Below are 20,000 nucleotides of genomic sequence, written 5' to 3'. Positions count from 1 at the left end.
AATAAGAGGGAGGGGGAAGGGATAGACAGAGAGGGTAAGGGAGAAAAAGAGAAACAGAGAGAGAAGAGGAAGGAATAAGGGAGAAGGGCGAGGAAAAGAGGGTGAGAGTCGTACATGATATTCAAGGGTTATCTTTTTCACAAAGTTAACAAGTTGTACATAGCGGTGCATGGATAAATCAAAGGTAGAAAAGAAAAAAACACAACAAATGGAAACAGTTGAAACACAACATGTAGAAAAAAAAGGATGATAGCATGACAACAGCAAACAGGACAAAACAGTATCTATAGATCATTTGTAGCCAATTGCCTCTTCTGTTGGTGATACGGAAGATAGAATATACTGGAAACTTTATTTATCACAATGATCATTTTGGCACTGCTCTTTCATGGGTGGGAAACTATACAATTAATTCCAATGTACCCTGCAAGGCAGAAGTATCTTTACAGGTGATATAATTAGGTTTCTTGTTAGATAATTTATGTTCTGCTCCAAAGCTTAACTAGAGCATGTTGATAGTAATCATATCTAAAATACTCTGAGGGGGAATGAGGAAGACCAAATAAGTAGAAAAAGTTAAGGTTACTGCAATAATGAACATTACATAAGAATGTTAACCTGTTAGTATTCAGACTTCTCTGTGAAATGTGATGCTTTTTTATTCACATTGTTTTGCATTACTTTGTAGCTTTGAGATTTCAATGACATGGTTGTTTATTTCTAGAATGATATTTTAGGATAGGTGTGAGAGACCAGTTTGAAAATAAAACAAGTAGAGTATTTTGGCCTGATATGGCCAGTTTAAATAGTTGATGGTTAAATAACAAGTGAAAGAGGGTGAGAGACCACCTCACTGAACAAAGCAACTGTTTACTGTGGGATGCTGAGTTGCTCTAATCTGTGGTTGAATTTGTCAACATTTTATAACCGTAAGTCAAATTTTCTAGAACCTTTGATCAAGCTAGTTGAAAGCTCCCATGTTTTATTTGAAGTTTGCTGTATTGCCCATAATAAGTCAGCCAGTGCTGATCAGTTGAGCCATATTCATATAGATATTAATACTTTTTATGGTGACACATTACCTTTAATGATGGTATAATAGGTTGTGGTTCTGAGCTAGGATAAATCTGAGAGCACTGGTTCAGAACTTACCAAGAGCCTCACCACAAGTCTTTCTATAAGAATTTTTTGGATTATTATGTAATAGTAAAGACTTTGCTTCAGACCATCGGTTCTCTTTGAAACAATCTTTCAAAGATTTCATATCATCATCATCATCTAACGTCCGTTTTCCATGCTGGCATGGGTTGAACGGTTTGACTGGGAACTGGAAAGCCAGGAGACTGCACCAAACTCCAATCTGATCTGGCAATGTTTCTACAGCTGGATGCCCTTCCTAATGCCAACCACTCTGAAAGTGTAGTGGGTATTTTTACGTGCCACCAGCACGAGATGTATAATATTACAAATTTAATCAATCCAGTTCCTAATCCAGAAGTTCACATCATCATCATCATCAGTTTCTGTCACACCATATCCCCAGAGGTCTTGGTCCTTCGTTATTGCCTCTGTGAGGCCTAACATTCGGAGGTCATGCTTCACCACCTCATCCCATGTCTTTCTGGGTCTCCCTCTTCCACGGGTTCCTTCCACTGTTAGGGAGTGACACTTCTTCACACAGCTCTCCTCGTCCATATGTAGCACACGATCATACCAGCGTAGTTGTCTCTCTTGCATACCACATCTGATGCTTCTTATGTCCAACATTTCTCTCAGGGCGCTTACACTCCGTTGTGTGTATACACTGATATTACACATCCAATAGATCATACTAGCTTCATTTCTTTCGAGCCTGCACATGTCTGCACATGGATTATCTCACAGCTGCGAGATTTCAATATTTATTTCAATTGCTTATTTTTAGAATGACCTTCTCGGGTAAGTGTGAGAGGCTGGAGCTGGTCAGTTTGAACATAAAACAGGTAGAATTTTTGGGCTACTTAAAGCTAGTTTAAATGATAAAGGGTTAATGCTTTCTAATTCAGGCACAAGGCCAGCAGTTTTGAACTGAGGTGGTGGGTTAGTCAATTACATCATTAACTTCCACTACTAGTCTGATACATTATTTTACCAATCTTGAAAAGATGAAGGGCAAAGTTGGTCTTGTCAGGATTTGAACTTAGAATGGTAAGTGTTAGATTAAATATTGCAAAGCATGTTGTCCGATGCTCTAATGACTCTGCTAATCTATTTTCTTACAGAATGGATGATATTATTAAAGAAATAATTAAAACGTGAATATAGGCATAGGTGTGGCTGTGTGGAAAGTAGCTTGCTTACCAACCACATGGTTCTGGGTTCAATCCCACTGTATGGCACCTTGGGCAAGTGACTTCTACTATAGCATCAGGCCAACCAAAGCCTTGTGAGTGGATTTGGTAGATGGAAACTGAAAGAACCTCGTTGTGTGTGTGTGTGTGTATATATATAGGAGAGTATCGTAGTTTGCTTGAAGCATTGTGTATTGTTTGTAAAAATATAATGTGTTTTGAATGGCACAATAATGCATTGTAATAACAATGGATTATAATAACTGTTATAATTCAATCATTCATAGTCTGATATAATATTTCGGAATATAAAAATTCCTTCTTCAGATAACCCTAGGAATTGATTTGAGTCACTGCTGTAATCAGTTTCCCAATGGTTTACGTCCCTGTAACTTAGTGGTTTGGCAAAAGAGACTGCTAGAATAAGTATTAAGCTTACAAAGAATAAGTTCTAGGGTCAATTTGTTCGACTAAAGGTGGTGCTCCAGCATGGCCGCAGTCAAATGACTGTAACAAATAAAAGAATAAAAGAATAACAGTCTTTGTGTATTAAATGACTAAGAAGTGTCTTTCATGATGTAATAGTTTCATTGTGAACACATGAAGTGTCAGGCCACTTGACAAACAAGTACAACTCGGAAATATGCTGTTGATGCTTTTTTATGTGTGAATGTATTATTTTTGTTGAGCCATTTAAACCACTTTGTTCTGGCACATGATTAGCAAAATTGCTAAATGTTATGCATCTTTTGGTGCATTTAAATATTATTGATTTGTAATATAGGCAGGTGCAAGGCCTTGCATTTGGTGGTGGTGGAAATTTAAGTTAATTAGCTTCCTCTCCTCTATATCAAATTGATGGACTCTCCCATCAAAGTTGATTTATGAATGTTCAGTTTTTGCTGGATGACCTGCACAAGTGATTTGTTTATGGTGATTAAATGTATGTGTTGTACATTAGCTCACTCCCTCCATCAAACTGATGCTGCCTGAACAGGTGCACAGTGTACCACACATCAGTTGCTGCAGAGATTGCAGAGCAATGTGTGAAGTGTTTTGCTCAAGAGCTCAACATACCACCCAGTCTAGGAATTGAAATCATGACCTTGTGCTCATGAGTGCAACATTATAACCACTAGGCCATGTGCCCTTTCCAATAAGTATCAGCTATTACTTATTTTACACATCTTAGATGTGGATGAAATGAAATGTGAAACTGACCATAGGACTTTGAGAAATTTGAACTCATAACATAAAAGTACTCAACTAAATACCACCTGGTGTTTTGTCTGTTGCTCTACCAATTCTGTTAATCTACTGCACTGAATTTATTCAAACATCAATAGTCTTTCTATTTTCTGTGGCCTTCTAAACAGGCAGCATCTGTTAGGATGCCTTTTAAGATGTCTTTAACATGTAATCCTATTCCTTGTTAATAATTATTAGTGTCCAAACAAGGGTAGTCTGACCAAAGCACTTAATGAAATACATTCAGTGTCAAAGAGCCACTTTCATATTTTCAATTGTTTTAAGTATGTAATCTTATTCTTGTTTTATATTCTAATATGTTGCAAATTTAGGAATTTTCAAAATGTTTTGTAAATGTTTTAACAGCTAGATATTTTTATGTAACAATGAAATAGAAATGTTATGTATTATATGCTAGGCAGACTTAGAAACAATCTAATAGTTGTATTATGGTCCTAAATTCATGACCTTGTGAGCAATAGTCCAGTTTTGATTTTGCATATGGGTGGAGTTGTTGGCACTCCGTTGCTTATGACGTCGAGGGTTTCAGTTGATCCGATCAACAGAACAGCCTGCTTGTGAAATTAACGTGTAAGTGGCTGAGCACTCCACACACACGTGTACCCTTAACATAGTTCTCGGGGATATTCAGCGTGACACAGTGTGACAAGGCTGACCCTTTGAATTACAGGCACAACAGAAACAGGAAGTAAGAGCGAAAGAAAGTTGTGGTGAAAGAGTACAGCAGGGTTCGCCACCATCCCCTGCCGGAGCCTCGTGGAGCTTTAGGTGTTTTCGCTCAATAAACACTCACAACGCCCGATCTGGGAATTGAAACCATGATCCTATGACCGCGAGTCTGCTGCCCTAACCACTGGGACATTGCGCCTCCACATGGGTGGAGTAACTTCTTGAAAAACAACTAAGACCCAAAAGTTTGCTATATGAAAATTTATAAATAACAATAGTTTGCTAATTAATATCTTTTATCTTTTACTTGTTTCAGTCACTAGGCTGTGGCCATGCTAGGGCACTGTCTTGAAGAATTTCTAGTTGAATGTATTGACCCCAGTACTTTTTGTTTTTGAAGCCGGGTACTTATTGTAATGGTCTCTTTTGCCGAACCACTAAGTGATGGAGACGTAAACACACTAACACCAATTGTCAAGTGGTGGAGAAGGACACACACACACACACACACACACACACACACACACACACACATACATGCATGCATATACACAACAGGCTTCTTTCAGTTTCCGTCTACCAAATCCACTCATAAGGCTTTGGTCGGCCTGATGCTATAGTAGAAGACACTTGCCCAAGGTGCCACAAAGTGGGACTGAACCCAGAACCATGTAGTTGAGAAGCAAGCTCTTTAGCACACAGCCATACCTGTGTCTAAAAAATAGCCTTTTTCTTTTTTTTAAATTTTTTTCACATATGGGTAGAGTAACTTCTTGAAAACAACTAAGAATCAAAAGTTTGCTGTATGAAAATATATGGACATGTAAATTTATTAATAGCAATAGAAGCTTTCAAATTAATATAGGTATTTAGAAATGATTACTGTTCAACATATTCACTCAGTTATTATCCAGTGGCCATCCGTCTCTCTCTTGGTAGAAGTGAGATACAGTAATGAAGTGTAATTTCTTGGGCCTTTCATTCAAATGATAGGAATTCCATTGTGTATTTGGACATTACACTTAATTTATCTTTTGGAAATGTTATCTGTAATGTATACTTTATCCAGAGTAAAACTTAATTCTCATCTTATCTTTCATGAAATAGGACCTTGGCTTCTTAGGACTATTGTAAGAATTTCATATATTATTTGATGACATTTACTGGAATTCTCTTCTCTATGGAAAAACATTGTTTCAGTGACTTCAACATGGCTCATTGTAGTTTAATCTCTCTCCAGGGATTCAATTTTATGTAGAGATTGAAACCTTTGATGTTCTGAACAATGTAAGCTAGTTAATCTCTTCTCATATATTTTTCATTGAATTTTTATACCAACTCACTTCAGACAATACCTGCTTCTACGATACAAACTTTCTGTTTTAAAGTGATCTTATTTTAAAATTTCATGTTAATTTATGTTAATTTATGCTCTAAATACCAGTTTAATAATGACTTATTTTTCTAAATTCTTCATTATTTCCAAAATCAATTGAAACAAAAGATGTGTAAAGCTCAGTGTCTTGACACCGTCCCTTATAAAGGAGATGACTGAGGCCTCTGAGATATCAGCCACATTGCTGTACTCAAGAAGACCCATCCACCACAGCAGAATTGATACTGGTGTTGGTGCCACATAAAAAGCACTCATGCTGGTGTCATGTTAAAAGCACTGGTGCCCGTGCCACATAAAAAGCACTCAGTACACTCTGTGGAGTGGTTGGCATTAGGAAGGGCATCCAGCTGTAGAAACCATACCAGAACAGACAATGGAGCCTGGTGTAGCCTCTAGCCTTACTAGCTCTGGTCAAATCATCCAACCCATGTCAGAATGGAAAATGGATGTTAAATGATGATGTTGATGAAGTGTATTTCAACAGTGGTTATCCCACCACTAATCTTAAGAAACATTGGTGGTCAAAATGCAGGGCTTCATGGTACAGAAGAAGAACAAGATCTAAATGAATGACTGGTGATGATAATAGTGATATTCATGTAGTAAGGTTTATTATACTTTAACATTTGAAAATCTACTTTTTTTCAGGTTGATGCCTCATCAGGATGGAGTCTATATGGGAAGGAAGTGGTCTTCCTATAATGACAGATAATATATCAATTTTGGATAAAAAAGTATCCAATGTAGAAGATACTTATGTGGAGTCTGGTATGTATTTTATTCATCTAATAATTTTAAATTTTTGTGGGTATATGCATTTGCTTACATATAAGCATGTGTTGGGAACTTCTGCAAATTTAGTTGTTTGCATAAATTATGTAGTTATTTTTTCAAGTTCTCAGATTGGTCTCTAGGAGAGATGAGAAATAATTGTGATGCTCATGCCTTAATTAACTGAAGATATTATTAACATTGTGTGGGAAGTGAAACTGTTTTGATTAAGCCTCGTATTTGGCTCATTGAAAACTGAGCTTTTACTCCCTGGTGTTGGTCCCTTTCGTAATTCAGTCCTTCACAAACTGAACAACACAATGAAAGTGGATTTCTTTTATTGTTCAGCTTTACAGAGCAAGTTAAAAAAAAGTATTTTAAAACCTGGCTCTTTTATGATCATGTTTTTGATTAAAATAATCAGAGAAACAAAAGGTCGAAAAACTTTGAGAATCTTTCTTGGGATAACCTGAAAAGCAAATGACCTGTTTGGATATGAAGAATGTAAAGCAAAGTGTAATTGGATCCTCAGTTGATTTCAGCAAGAAGTTTACTGGATGACCCACTTATTTGTGAGTAGACCAGTACTTCTAGTGCTGGCGGTTGAGTATTCCGAAGACTCTTGCATCTTTAAACATAATCCCTAGCTAAACTTGGTTTCGCATAGTACCTGCAAAGGATTACTCTTTGAATTGCATGTACGTATCACCCACTAAGCTTCCACACAGTTTCCATCTTTCTAGTTTCATTCACAAAGCTTGGGTTGGTCAAGATTAGAGTAAAGGACACTTACCCAAGGTGTTGTGCAGTATGATGGAACCAGGGACCTTCTGAATGCAAAGCAAAATTCTTAAGCATTCGGCCATTCTCACTTATCGAATGCTTATGAGTGGAAGTAAATTTCAGGTGAGCTTAATCTATAACTAAGTCTCAGTTCTTGGTTTTTAGATATTTCACTTCACCAACATCACTCTTGAGAAAAACGTGAAAGTCACAACATCACTCTCCTGCTATAGCTCTGATAGTTTTTCTCAAAGAAAACTTAAACTGAACTCTTTTTAAGCCCAATTCCTTTTATTTTTCATTTTATCTTTTTTATTTTATTCAAATTGTTGTTTAACCCCAGGTCATTATGCCTGATCAAGCAGGCCTGTGACAAAAGGTGTTTCACCCATGACAACCCTGTCTTTCTCTTGGGTATTGCACATCTAGGACAACATTATCCAATGTGTCCCTCTCTTTTTTCCAAAATGATAGTCTGAGTGAGATTTTACTGGCTGAGCAATTATACAGAGACTCCATGATAGGTTTACTAACTTTGAAGTTGAATATTTTTATATATTTTGGATTTTGAATGTTAAAAATAAAAATTTGTAGATTATTTCTTTTGATTCTTGTTATTAACACATTTTCTAAACTTTGCTTATTACTTCTTTTTAACTGTATCTCCTGTTTTTCTTCTTTCACTTAACAGCATTTTAAGCCTTTGCTTGTCATTGCATGTATTCTGACAAAACAACTAATAATAATAATAATAATAATAATAATAATAATAATAATAATAATAATAATTCTTTTTACTTAAGGCACAAGGCCTGAAATTTTGGAGAAGGGGCCTAGTCGATTACATCGAACCCAGTGTTTCACTGGTACTTAATTTATAGATCCTGAAAGGATAAGTTAACCTTGGTGGAATTCGAACTCAGAACGTGAAGACAGATGAAAGGCCACTAAGCATTTTGCCCAGCATGCTAACTCAGAATGTACTGACAGACAAAATACTGCTAAGCATTTCGCCTGGGGGTCATAATGATTCTGCCAGCTTTCCGCCTAAATAATAATAAGAAGAATGATTGCTCCTGATTTAAGCATAAGAACAGCAATTTTGAAGGGCCAGTACTTCACTGGTACTTTATCTTATTGACCCTGAAAAATGAATGGAAAAGTTGATCCTTGAGGGATTTGAACTCAGACTGTAAAGAGCCCAAAACAAGTGCTTCAAGACATTTTTTCAATACTTTAATGATTCTTATTTCTTTATTGCCCACAATACATGGCTGGAGATAAAAGGAAGGCAGTGGTGGGGTGCTAGAGCAAACCCTTAAAATACAAGTGGGTGAGCATAAGGGGGGATACAGACAATGGGTCACGGGAGTGGATGAAAGAGTGAATATTTTTATATGAGTGTGAGTGGGGTGTAACAGATGGTTAAAGATGAGGGTAGAGGTGAATGCAGTGAGTGATAAAGAAGGGTAAAGTGAAAGAAAGGCAGTGTATTTCAAGAAAAAAATATGTTAAAAAGTAAGTTGGGTATATTTAGGAAGTTAAATAGAAAATGACTCAGCATGAGTCAGTAAAAGAAGGAACTTTTGAAAATATAATTTATCGAGGTTAAATTACTCAAAGTAAATAAATAAACGCACATACACACTCTGTCTGTCTTGCTATCTGTCTGTCTTGCTATCTGTCTGTCTTGCTATCTGTCTGTCTTGCTATCTGTCTGTGTATCTGTCTCCCTCCCTCTCACATACAGATAATGAATATCTTGTATTGAATGTCTCTACAGAACTTTGGGGGTAAGAAAAGAAATGCTGATATCCAATTGAAGATAAGAGCAACACTTATGCAATTCTACTCCATTAGTCTACTGGATGGTTTGCTGTCTGCACTGTAATCAAGCAAACTTGTGCTTTAGCTTTGCTGTATTAGTTGCTGGGTCATCAAGTTGTCCCCCACTTTCTCTCTCTCTCTCACTCGATTAACCTGTCAGGCAAGTAGGCAAAGTAGAGTAGGACAAGTTTATTGCCATTTTCTGAAGCACAACATGTCTCCAGTGATAAGATACATATGTTAATAGCTAAGAACAAATCATAAGACCGCACAGCATGGATGCATATGGTGCAAACAGTTGGCAGGAAGCAAAAAATTGTGTGTGGCTATGTGGTAAAAAGCTTGCTTTCCAACCACATGGTTCCAGGTTCAGTCCCACTGTCTATCTACCTATCTATCTATATTCTCACACACACACACACACACACACACACACACACACACACACACACACACACACACGAGCTCGTGAATATAAAGACCAGGGGGCAGTGATTTGGAACTTCATGCTGCTATTGCTAAGACAAGTGACCAAGACTTTTGGCAATATACCTTGCTTGAGAAGACCTATCAAGCTAAGCGAGATCGCAGTCATGGCTGATGGTTGTGTTACATAACTGGCACCCATGCTGGTGGCATGTAAAAAGCACCCACTACTTGGACTGGTTGGCATTAGGAAGGGAATCCAGCCATAGAAACCATGCCAAATCAGATTGGAACCTGGTGCTGTTCCCCAACTTACCAGTTCTCAGTCAAACCATCCAACCTATGCCAGTATGGAAAACGAACATTAAATGATGATGATGATGATGGTGTTGCTGTTGTTTATTCACAGGTCAGGTCTGTTCAAGCAAGCCTGAGATCAAAGATATTCCAGTCATGATCATGTCTTTTCCCTTAGATATAGTAAATACAAGATTCAAAATATCCTTCTTTTCTAAAATAACAGGGTGTGATTTGAGAAAGATTTGGCTTCTACTTGTAGAATGTCTTCTTGCCATACAGAGGTTATCTTTCTCTATGGCATAAAAGTTTACTTTGTTGTGACTAATACAGCAAGTGGATAGCAAAAAATGAAGAACTTCCTGGTTTATAGTGGGGTTAAATGGAAGAAGATCTAATATCATAGACATCAATAAGGATGAAAATAATGAGGCAATGAGTCACTATAGATAAGATAGGATGTATATATCTTAAAGACTTTCTTTAATTTGAATAATTTGATTTTGCTGTGTATGAATTATATGTGCCAGATAACAACAGTCATGATAGTAAAAACAGAGTAATTTAGTAAAGTTATATGTACTAGAAAGAAAGTGGGTATAGCATAACTAGACTGTTTCCACATGGGTGGCATGTAAAAGTGCTCGTATGGTGTCACGTAGAAGTGCCTGTGTGGTGCCATGTAAAAGCACCTGTGCAATGCCACGTAAAAGTGCCTATGTAGTGTCACATAAAAGTACCTGTGTTGCACCATGTAAAAGGGCCCATGTGGAATCATGTAAAAGTTCCTGTGCAGTGCCATGTAAAAGCATCCAGCACACTCTGTAAAGTGACTGGCGTTAGGAAGGGCATCCAGCTGTAGAAACCATGCCAAATCAGACTGGAGCTTGGTGCATCCCTCCCTCCTCCTCCAGCTTGCCAACTGTGGTCACACTGTCCAACCCATGCCAGCATGAACAACAGATGTTAAATAATGATGAATGTTTTATGATATGCTGCAACTAGACTAAATGATATCAAAATGAGTTTGAGATATTGTTTCTCGGTCAAATCCAGCCCTCTGCTGAGTCTGTTTTTTTTTTATAGTCATCTGATGGTGGAAACTGTCAATAAATATTATTAAAGTAGTGAATGCAGTGGGATGTTGATATAAATGACTTAATTTGCTTTGCTAAAAATCGACTTTACATCCAGACATCTCAGATGTCCTTATACATTTCTCGTCACAATGTGCTTCCGTTTTCCTCTTGATTGACTCCTTCTCCTCTTTTTAGGCCTGAATTGTTTAACTATATTGTCTTCCCATCATCCCATAAGTCTTCTGAGTTGTCTGTTCTAACAACTGCAAAGGTCCATCTGTTGTCAGTGAATCTTGCAATATATCCAGCCGCAGCAGAACTCTTACTTTTGGTATTCTGTGATCACATCTTTCGCTCTACTCCATTCTCACATCACCTTTTTTTGGGATGTGCCTCTGCAGTAATATTTCAAGTATAGATCTTTCTGTGACTCTGTGTCATAGCTAGTTGTTGCTCGTCATTCTTTGTAGTAGCTCATCTCTCACTTGTGTATAAGGGCACAAATAGGATAGTACTAGTAAAGAGATTAGCATGCAGGGTCTTGTCCAATTGTGCCTTGAACATATCCTTATTTACCTTCCACCTTGCTCTTACTTCGTGCAAGATTTCAACATTCATGTCTTTGTATATATTTGTGATCAGAGATTGTCTGAAAATGTGGCGTTAGCATCAATGGTGAAGTACTAAACTCATCTCTGATTTGCAGACACCATTGTGCCTATCCTAGAAAACCTCAGTTCAGCTGCAGACCATGCTGATAAAGCTGGACATCAGAGTTTAGCAGTAAATCTCAAAATAAACTGCATGGAAACAAAATATATGCAGTCTGAAAGTGTAGTTCAAAGTTCAGTGGTAGCAGGAAGTGATGAAATTGAGGAAAAGAGTGTCTTTGTAGGACAAACATCCTTGTCACTTAACCTGTTATTTATTAATCTATCTCCTCTTAGATTGTGAGTTCAAATCTGATGCTTCTTTGTTTCTAAACAGAACACTTTATTCTACATTGCCTCGGTTCGTTAGGCACAAGATCAACTAGGAAACGTTCAGCAGAATTAACCACATTGCTCTTGAGAGAGAGCAATGTGCATGTTGGCACATTGCCCCCTCTCCCATCAAGAAAGGTCAAGTGATGTCTTTGATACATAGCTTTCTCTGATCAGGAAAGCCTAGTTTAGTTACTTATACATAGCTCTCTGATTCCAAAAGGCCAAAGATCAAATGAAACAATTGACACAAAGCTGTTTCTCATGAGAAAAGTTTGAGTAAAGTCATTGATGCATAATCTTTTTTTGTGAAATCTAGTGAAAACATTACATTAACATTATATGTGCCAAAGCTTGTATAAAATGTGCTGAGTTCTTACAATGAAGATAGTCTTTGTCACACCTGTTGATAATATTTCTTATAATTCATCTGTAAGCCAAGACCACTTGGTCAGTGCCCTTAAATGTTTCCTCAGCCATGTATTTATTCTCTCTCTATCTACTCCTCTCCATATCACAAATATTCCTAAGACTGGTGCTTACCTCCAGTTATTATAGCATTAAGTAGACAATGAGAGATAAATCTTCTCCAGGAAAGGACACTGGCCTGATGCTGGGAGTTTTTCTTGTAGAATACATGGAACAAGGCATAGCAAAATACTTTTCAGTTGCACACTGTTACTCCTGCTTGCTGCAATCAATTAGGCAAACAGCTGTTGAGAGTTAAGTATCCTTGGTCATACTCCCATAATGTAGTGCTGGTGATAAGATATGAACTACTGATTTATTGGTTGATGGTCCAATACATAAGTGACTCAACTATTTATGGTCCCATGCCTTTTGTCTGTCTATTCATCTTCTCTGCCAACTATTTCTGGGAGGATTGTTGGGGCAGAGTCCTCAGGCACCTCCTCCATAGAACCATATCAGAAGCAACCATCAAACTTTCTGGTTGGATTCTTGAGTATGACCAATTGAGATTGTGAATATTATCCAGCCATTTGGTTCTTGGTCTACCCCTCAGTCTCCTGCTGGCTAACTCAGCTTGTCAAGTCCACCATGTGATTATTTCCAGTGACATTCTAATCACATATCCGTAGAACCAGAGCTGGAGAAACTCCCTGATCTCTAAGTTATGCACCCTGTTGAGTAATGTTACTAGAGAAATACTTCAGACAAACTCCACTTCAGCCACTTGTATTGCTTTTTAAGTGTTTATTAAATTACATTAAACAAGTTAGGATGAAACAGACTGTATTCTTTCTGTATTCTTTTACTTGTTTCAGTTATTTGACTGTGGCCATGCTGGAGCACTGCCTTTAGTCGAGGAAATTGACCCTAGGACTTATTCTTTGTAAGCCTAGTACTTATTCTATCGGTCTCTTTTGCCGAACTGTTAAGTTATGGGGACAGCATCGGTTGTCAAGCGATGTTGTGTGTGTGTGTGTGGGGGGGGGCAAACACACACACACACACATATATATACATATATATGATAGGCTTCTTTCAGTTTCCGTCTACCAAATCCACTTACAAGGCTTTGGTCGGCCTGAAGCTATAGTAGAAGACACTTGCCCAAGGTACCATGCAGTGGGACTGAACCCAGAACCATGTGGTTGGTAAGCAAGCTACTTACCACACAGCCACCTTGTCTTTTCTTCCATTTCCCAACTTAAAGTATTTGACCCTTTAATATTTAAACCAGCCATATCCAGCTCAAATAATCTATCTGTTTTATGTTCCAATCGGTCAGATCTGGTCTGTCACTCCTGCTCTGCAATGTCATTCTAAATATAAGAAGCATATTCTCGAAATCTCAAACCTGTGAGATAATGCATAATTAATTCAAAACAATGTGAATAAATAAGCATTACATTAGACAGAGTAATCTGAATGCTAAAGGGTTAATTTCTATGCAATTCTGTTTTCCTGCATCAGCAGATGTACATTCTTGCACATCATTCAGCAATTCATTCATCACTAGTTCAGCAAAAATGGTGAATGTTTCCTGTGTTTATCAGGGAAATGTAAAAATATTAACCAATGACCAATATCCTTTTATTCATTCAGTCTTCTGATATCTGTTTTTCCATGCTAGTATGGGTAGGTTGTATACTTATTGTTGAGGCTTTACTGTACAGACAAATGCTCTTCCTACTTCTAACTCATATCTGTTTTTTGAGTAAGAGATTCTTCATTTTGGGTTTCTTTGAAAGTGCAGAGTTGGAGGAAGATTTGTTAGCAGTGTATGTCAATATAGCATCACTGTTCTTCCCAAAATGGCTTCATGTGAAGACATAGAACGTAATCATTTACATGCACACACCCACTCACATACACAACTGGCTTCCATACGGTTTTTGTGTACTAATTTGACTCATAAGGCATTGATCAGCCCAAGTCATTCATTCAAGTTGCTGCACAGTGAGATAGAACTCAAAACTATATGGTTGTGAAGCAAACTCCATTTCTTCACAGCCATCCTCAAGATAATTGTTTCTTGTTAATTTTATAATACTTTATGCATTAAATATGTTAGTGCTAACTTACTGATTGTTTTTCATGTGGATATTGTCTTTTAATTTTTTTTTTAAGCAGTTCTATTATATTGTGCCAACAAATATACAATCTTCTTACATTTACTTTGGCAAGTACAGAGAAATATATATACTTGACTATTCAATTCAGAACAGGACTGAGATATGTCCAGGGTTGCCTCTTGTGCTTGCTATCTACATGAAAATGCTGTTACTCATTGACTAATTGCATTTTCCCTCTTAGTCTGCATATTTATTTCTAACTACTTTTCTGATGTCTTCATTGTTTTATGTCTGCTTTTCTATACCAGCAGTGTTTTCCAATCATATATTCTTTCTATTGCCAACTCTTACTGATACTTCTTACAAAATGCAGTGACATGGTGCATGTACTCTCAAACCAAGTATTAAATATGTTTAAACAAATCTATCTTACATAGCTTTAAACCTGGCTGCTTCCTTTCTGTATATCATAAACACTTAAAATTTCAGAAAACTGAGATCTATCAAATATCTGAAGACATAGCATGCTGAATTTGGATTCCTCCCCCAGCATATTTGACAATTTTAAAGTAAAATGATTTTAGCTTTTGCGAAAAACTAAGCTCTACTAAAACTGTTTAACATCCTTCATAAAGGATAAAAATTTCTGCAAAGACTAAAGAAATTTTCTTTATATTCATGATAGTACCCCAGCATGGCCAGAACTCTCCAAGTGAAAATCAATAAAAGATTATTGCATTTATCTTCATATGCAGCTTGTACTTTTTTTTTTAATGTTTGCTTTGGAAAAATCTTACTAACATATTCTTGAACCACAAGTAAACTGTTTGGCATGATTGATTTGCGTATGCTATTTAGAACTAACAAATAAATAATAATTATAATGATAATGATTTTAATTAAGATAATCATGATAATATATTACATAAAATTTCTGTGTTTATGTACCCATTAAAACAGGTTTAGACTCTGCAAAAGAGAATGTTCAAAATAAAGAAAATTTAAATGATATCGAAAAGAGTGAACTCGGTGATTGTAAAGTGTGTGTAACTTGTGAGGATGAGGATAAGCAGCAAGCAGAGTTACCACTTTCAGCATCAGATGAGAAACTACAGAACAATGATGTGTATAAGACAGAATGTAGATCTGAAGGTGACAGTGGTAATACAGCCTTAAATCAAGATAGGCAAAGCCCCAACGTGGGTAATAAAGCTATAAAGCCTCCAGCTATGGATGAAAGTAGCAACAGTGTACATACTGGTGACAGAAACAAGCCTGTACGGCAACGATTTAACCCTTTCAATAATGAATTTATCTTTGAAGAAGACCACTTCTCTGAAGTAGAATCAACAAGTGAGTGATTATTACCTTTTTTTTTTTTCATTATTATTATTTACAATACCTGTTTTGAAATATACACACACATGCGCACATACATTCACACACGTGTGCATGTGCACTGTGAATGGATCCTTCATTGGTTTTGAAGATGACTATTCCAGTTGTTCAATTAATGGAATTACCTACTCGTTGTGTTATAAGTGGCTGAATATTCCACAGAAAAGTTGTACTGTATATGTGCCTGTAATCTTGTAATGTATAGTCAGAATTAACATGGCGTTATGTGTGACAAGGATTGCTTTTTGAATTCACAACTGTAATTAATCTGATGGATTTCCACACACTTTCCATCTGCTGAATTTCACTCGTAAGCCTTGTGTCAACCCAAGACTAAGCAAGAAAGAAACTTATCAAAAGTGTTGCACGGTAGAATAGAACCAGATACCTCATGGTTGCAATGGAAACTTCTTAGCTGTTCAGCCATATCTGCACATGCATGCAAGCACCCATGCACAGATTTGTGCACATATTTATGCACAAAACATTGCATGTACACACACACACACACTATGACCAAATGTTTTTATTATTTATTAATAACTTGAAAGAAAAAAATGGTTAAAATGATAAGTTGCCATCGGCTGTGACTTAAGTTGCTGAATGGCAATCAAATAATTTTAGACATTCTTTGCTTGACTTTTTTTTATGATAAAACATTTTGCTGAAAAAGGAGTAAAATAAATAATTTAAGCAGAAAAATGTTCAATGAACTACAACTTCATTGTCACACTGGCCAGCATTTTTGTACTCCATGAGTTCATTCACTCAAGGAAATGGAAGGAACAATGAATCATATTTTAAACTTGGGACTATGATACTAATGGATTTAGATGAATTTTTTACCTTCTACTCCTTCACTCTTTTCTAAAATAGTATAAAAAACAATGAAAACATGCTGCGAGGAAGAAACAGGGAAGAGTTCAACATTTTGGAGTGGTCGTTCATCAACTACAAGCAGAAAATAACAAAGTTCCATAGAAAGTAGCATTTACAATGAAAGCCTTTAATGGAAATAAGTACAGTGGAATGGTGTTTATTTTACAGCCAAACTACCGTTTTACTGCCAAAGGAAATAAAGTGTGAGAGTGTGTTTTGTACATACATGTGTGAATCATCTACAGCACCAACCATGCCCTCTACCTCTTCAACTTCTTGTCCACCCTAGTCCCTACCAACTTTTTCACCATGGATGTCATGCTGCTCCATGACAACAATCTCCTAGTCCTAAAACACTTCCTTGATCATCACAACACACTTGAACTAAGCTCCATGACTATCTTCTTCTTTGGTGAACTTACCCTCACTCCCAACTTTTCCTTTCCTGGAGATTTCTACCTACCAGCAGGTTTCACCTGAAATCTTTACTTCACACTGCTCTATTTGTTGGTCATATTAGCCCATATTGTTGGTCATCTATCCTTAGTTTCACTGGACCCACTCCAGATGTGTTACATTGACAAAAATACCATCACCCTGTCTTACTTGTGAAGACCTGAACTTCTTGTTACTTTCACCAGTTCCTTCCACCCTGCCCTGGGTTTCACACCCAACAACTCCATCAGCTCTGGTACTTCTTGGATATTTCAATTTTTTTGCCACTCCAACTGCTCCACTTTTGTCTTTTATAAACTCACTGATTTCCACTTTGCTCTACCTGTTTTCACTACTGCTACAACACTTGTCTCTTCATCCAGAATTTCGCCACTTTGCACAGACTTAACTCTTCCTCCCATGTTGCCAACTGTTTCGCTTGTACCATCAAGAACATTTCTTGTGGAATCTTCTTGCTAGTACAAGCAACCTAATGCTGGTTTTGTGGCCTGCTGTTCATTGAGGAACTGGCTGGAGATTGGCGGGCTGTTTTAGGGAGTACCTTTTAGATGTCTGGCATAACACCATTTTGCTCCAATCTATGGCCATCACTTCAATTTTTCCGGTCATACTAAGTTGCATTTCGTTGTCTGTGGTAGTGTTTTACCCCTGTTTTCCACCAACAGTAAAATGTCCCACCCAACTGGGATGAATAATTACCTTGTTTTTCTTTAGTAATACTGCCTTACGCATACGTGCATATGTAACATGCTCATACATTTTTATTGCCTAGCAAGAAGCTCTCACCATGCCTCTTCCTTGGCAATAGATTATTCTTTTGGCTTTAAAACACCATTCTGCACTACCTACTCCTGTTATTCATTTCACCATGTGGTTGTCATTGTAAACACTGCTTTTCATAGAACACTTTTTCTTTTTCTCTCTCTTGTTCTTGAAGGACCATTGGCCAAAATATTGAATTCTTCTCTGTTTCGTCTTTTTCGGTGTAAAATTAATTACCTTGTACTGACTCCATGTTTCTGGTTACTGAATTTTTTTTCTTGTCTCATTGTCACACCGTTCATTCTCTCAGCCATGTCTGACTTGAAACAATGGCAACAACTCTCTAATATTGCTACCATGATAAAATACACTGAATATGCTTTGTGAAGGGAGATGTTTGTGATTGAAAAGAGACACCATGAGGACTATTTAGTCTTGCGAAGGATATGACAACCTCTCTAGTGCTGATGCTGTCACAAAATATATAATCCATTACACTCTGAAAAGTGGTTGGTGTTAGGAAGGGCATCTGGCTGCAGGAACAAAGCCAAATGAAATGTACAAGTTAGACATGATCTCCAAAACCATTTAGGATAATAACTTTGGGTAGGAGCTGATTTGGATCATTTTGAAATGTCCTGTCCCTGGCAGTATAGAAATGACAGAAACTGATGATGATGATGTAGACTTCTGGATTAGGAACTAGATTGATTGAATTTGTAATATTATACATCTCGTGCTGGTGGCATGTAAAAGCACCCACTACACTCTCAGAGTGGTTGGCATTAGGAAGGGCATCCAGCTGTAGAAACTCTGCCAGATCAAATTGGAGCCTGGTGCAGCCTTCTGGCTTGCCAGTCCTCAGTCAAATCGTCCAATCCATGCCAGTATGGAAAGCAGACGTTAAACGATGATGATGTATATAGGAATTCAAATTTTATCTTTGGTGTATGAAAATAGTAATGAAATTGTGGTTGTTCAACCCCAGGAAAGCCCTGACTAAGCAGTATTTAGAATCAAAGGCATTCTATCTGTAACCATACTGTCTTTTTGGTATATCTAAGAATACATTTTTCAGTGTGTCCTTCCTTTGTTTTTCTTTTTTTTTTTAGTAAGTTACTGTGCTGTGATTTGACGAAATTTAAATGTGGCTACTATTTCTAGCAAATCAAATGACTGTGCAGAGACTACTTTGTTGTTATTGGTTCATATATTTGAAGTAAAATAAATTGGACCAGTGTTGATTTTTGTATGCTATATTTGGTAACTTAAGTAGTAGCAGCTATAGTTGAGTTTAGTTCTTGTGCCTAAAAGTACAACTAACCTCTCATACATTATTACTATATTTATACCATGATTTATACCATGTCAAATATTTATACCATGATTTTTTTTTTTTTTTCTTTTTTTTTTGTACTCAAATTCTCAAGCAGGGAATTCTGTTCAGAAAGCTTTGATTCCGCCTCTTCCACCCACTCTGCCATCACCCGCCTGCCCATGCATGCAGTCAGACAGATGGACAAACAAACACACACACGCACACACAGAGAAATATTGTTGTGTTTGATTTTTTTTTTCTGTTTAGATGTTACTTTAATCAGTGGAGGTCAGTGGTGATGATGGTGGAGAGGATTATGATGATGATGTGTATGTATAAATGAAATAGTTGAAGGAAACATCTGTGCTTATGTATTGGTCTGTAATATACGCATGCACTTCCACTGTGAGAGATGGAGAGATGTGCACCTATTTGCACTTGCCTACAGATGCACATATTATGCAGGCACCCACATGCATGATGTATGCATACACAGGAGGCATTCGCATAGAACTATAATAGTTACTTGTTAAAAATCAGTAAAAGTTTAAAACTTACCATCATCATCATCATTGTTTAACGTCCGCTTTCCATGCTAGCATGGGTTGGACAACTTGACTGAGGACTGTTGAACCGGATGGCTGCACCAGGCTCCAATCTGATCTGGCAGAGTTTCTATAGCTGGATGCCCTTCCTAACGCCAACCACTCCGAGAGTGTAGTGGGTGCTTTTACATGCCACCAGTACGAGGGCCAGTCACACGGTACTGGTAACGACCACACTCAAAATGGTGTTTTTTACATGCCACCTGCACAGG

The 20,000-nt window shown here is 37.2% G+C and overlaps 1 protein-coding gene across 5 annotated transcripts in view; it reads left to right on the top strand.

Moving 5' to 3' along the window:
* The window catches only part of LOC106883200 (differentially expressed in FDCP 8 homolog), a 65,606-nt gene that overhangs the window by 4,823 nt on the left and 40,783 nt on the right, over positions 1 to 20,000 (top strand). For 3 of the 5 annotated variants that reach the window (XM_089362672.1, XM_014934130.3, XM_014934124.3), the window contains exons 2-3: positions 6,313 to 6,432; positions 15,331 to 15,723. In XM_089362672.1, the coding sequence (XP_089218798.1) occupies positions 6,330 to 6,432; positions 15,331 to 15,723 (496 nt within the window). In that variant the 5' untranslated portion in view covers positions 6,313 to 6,329. Of the gene's footprint in view, positions 1 to 764; positions 930 to 5,536; positions 5,556 to 6,312; positions 6,433 to 15,330; positions 15,724 to 20,000 lie in introns of those variants that run through there. The other 2 variants (XM_089362668.1, XM_052972573.2) reach the window with 2 other exon arrangements.

This window comes from Octopus bimaculoides, chromosome 1 (genome assembly GCF_046866305.1).
Source record: "Octopus bimaculoides isolate indiv1 chromosome 1, ASM4686630v1, whole genome shotgun sequence".
Lineage (NCBI taxonomy): Eukaryota > Metazoa > Mollusca > Cephalopoda > Octopoda > Octopodidae > Octopus > Octopus bimaculoides.
Note: the sequence above shows the minus strand (reverse complement) of the source record. Positions and strands in the feature narration are given on the sequence as shown.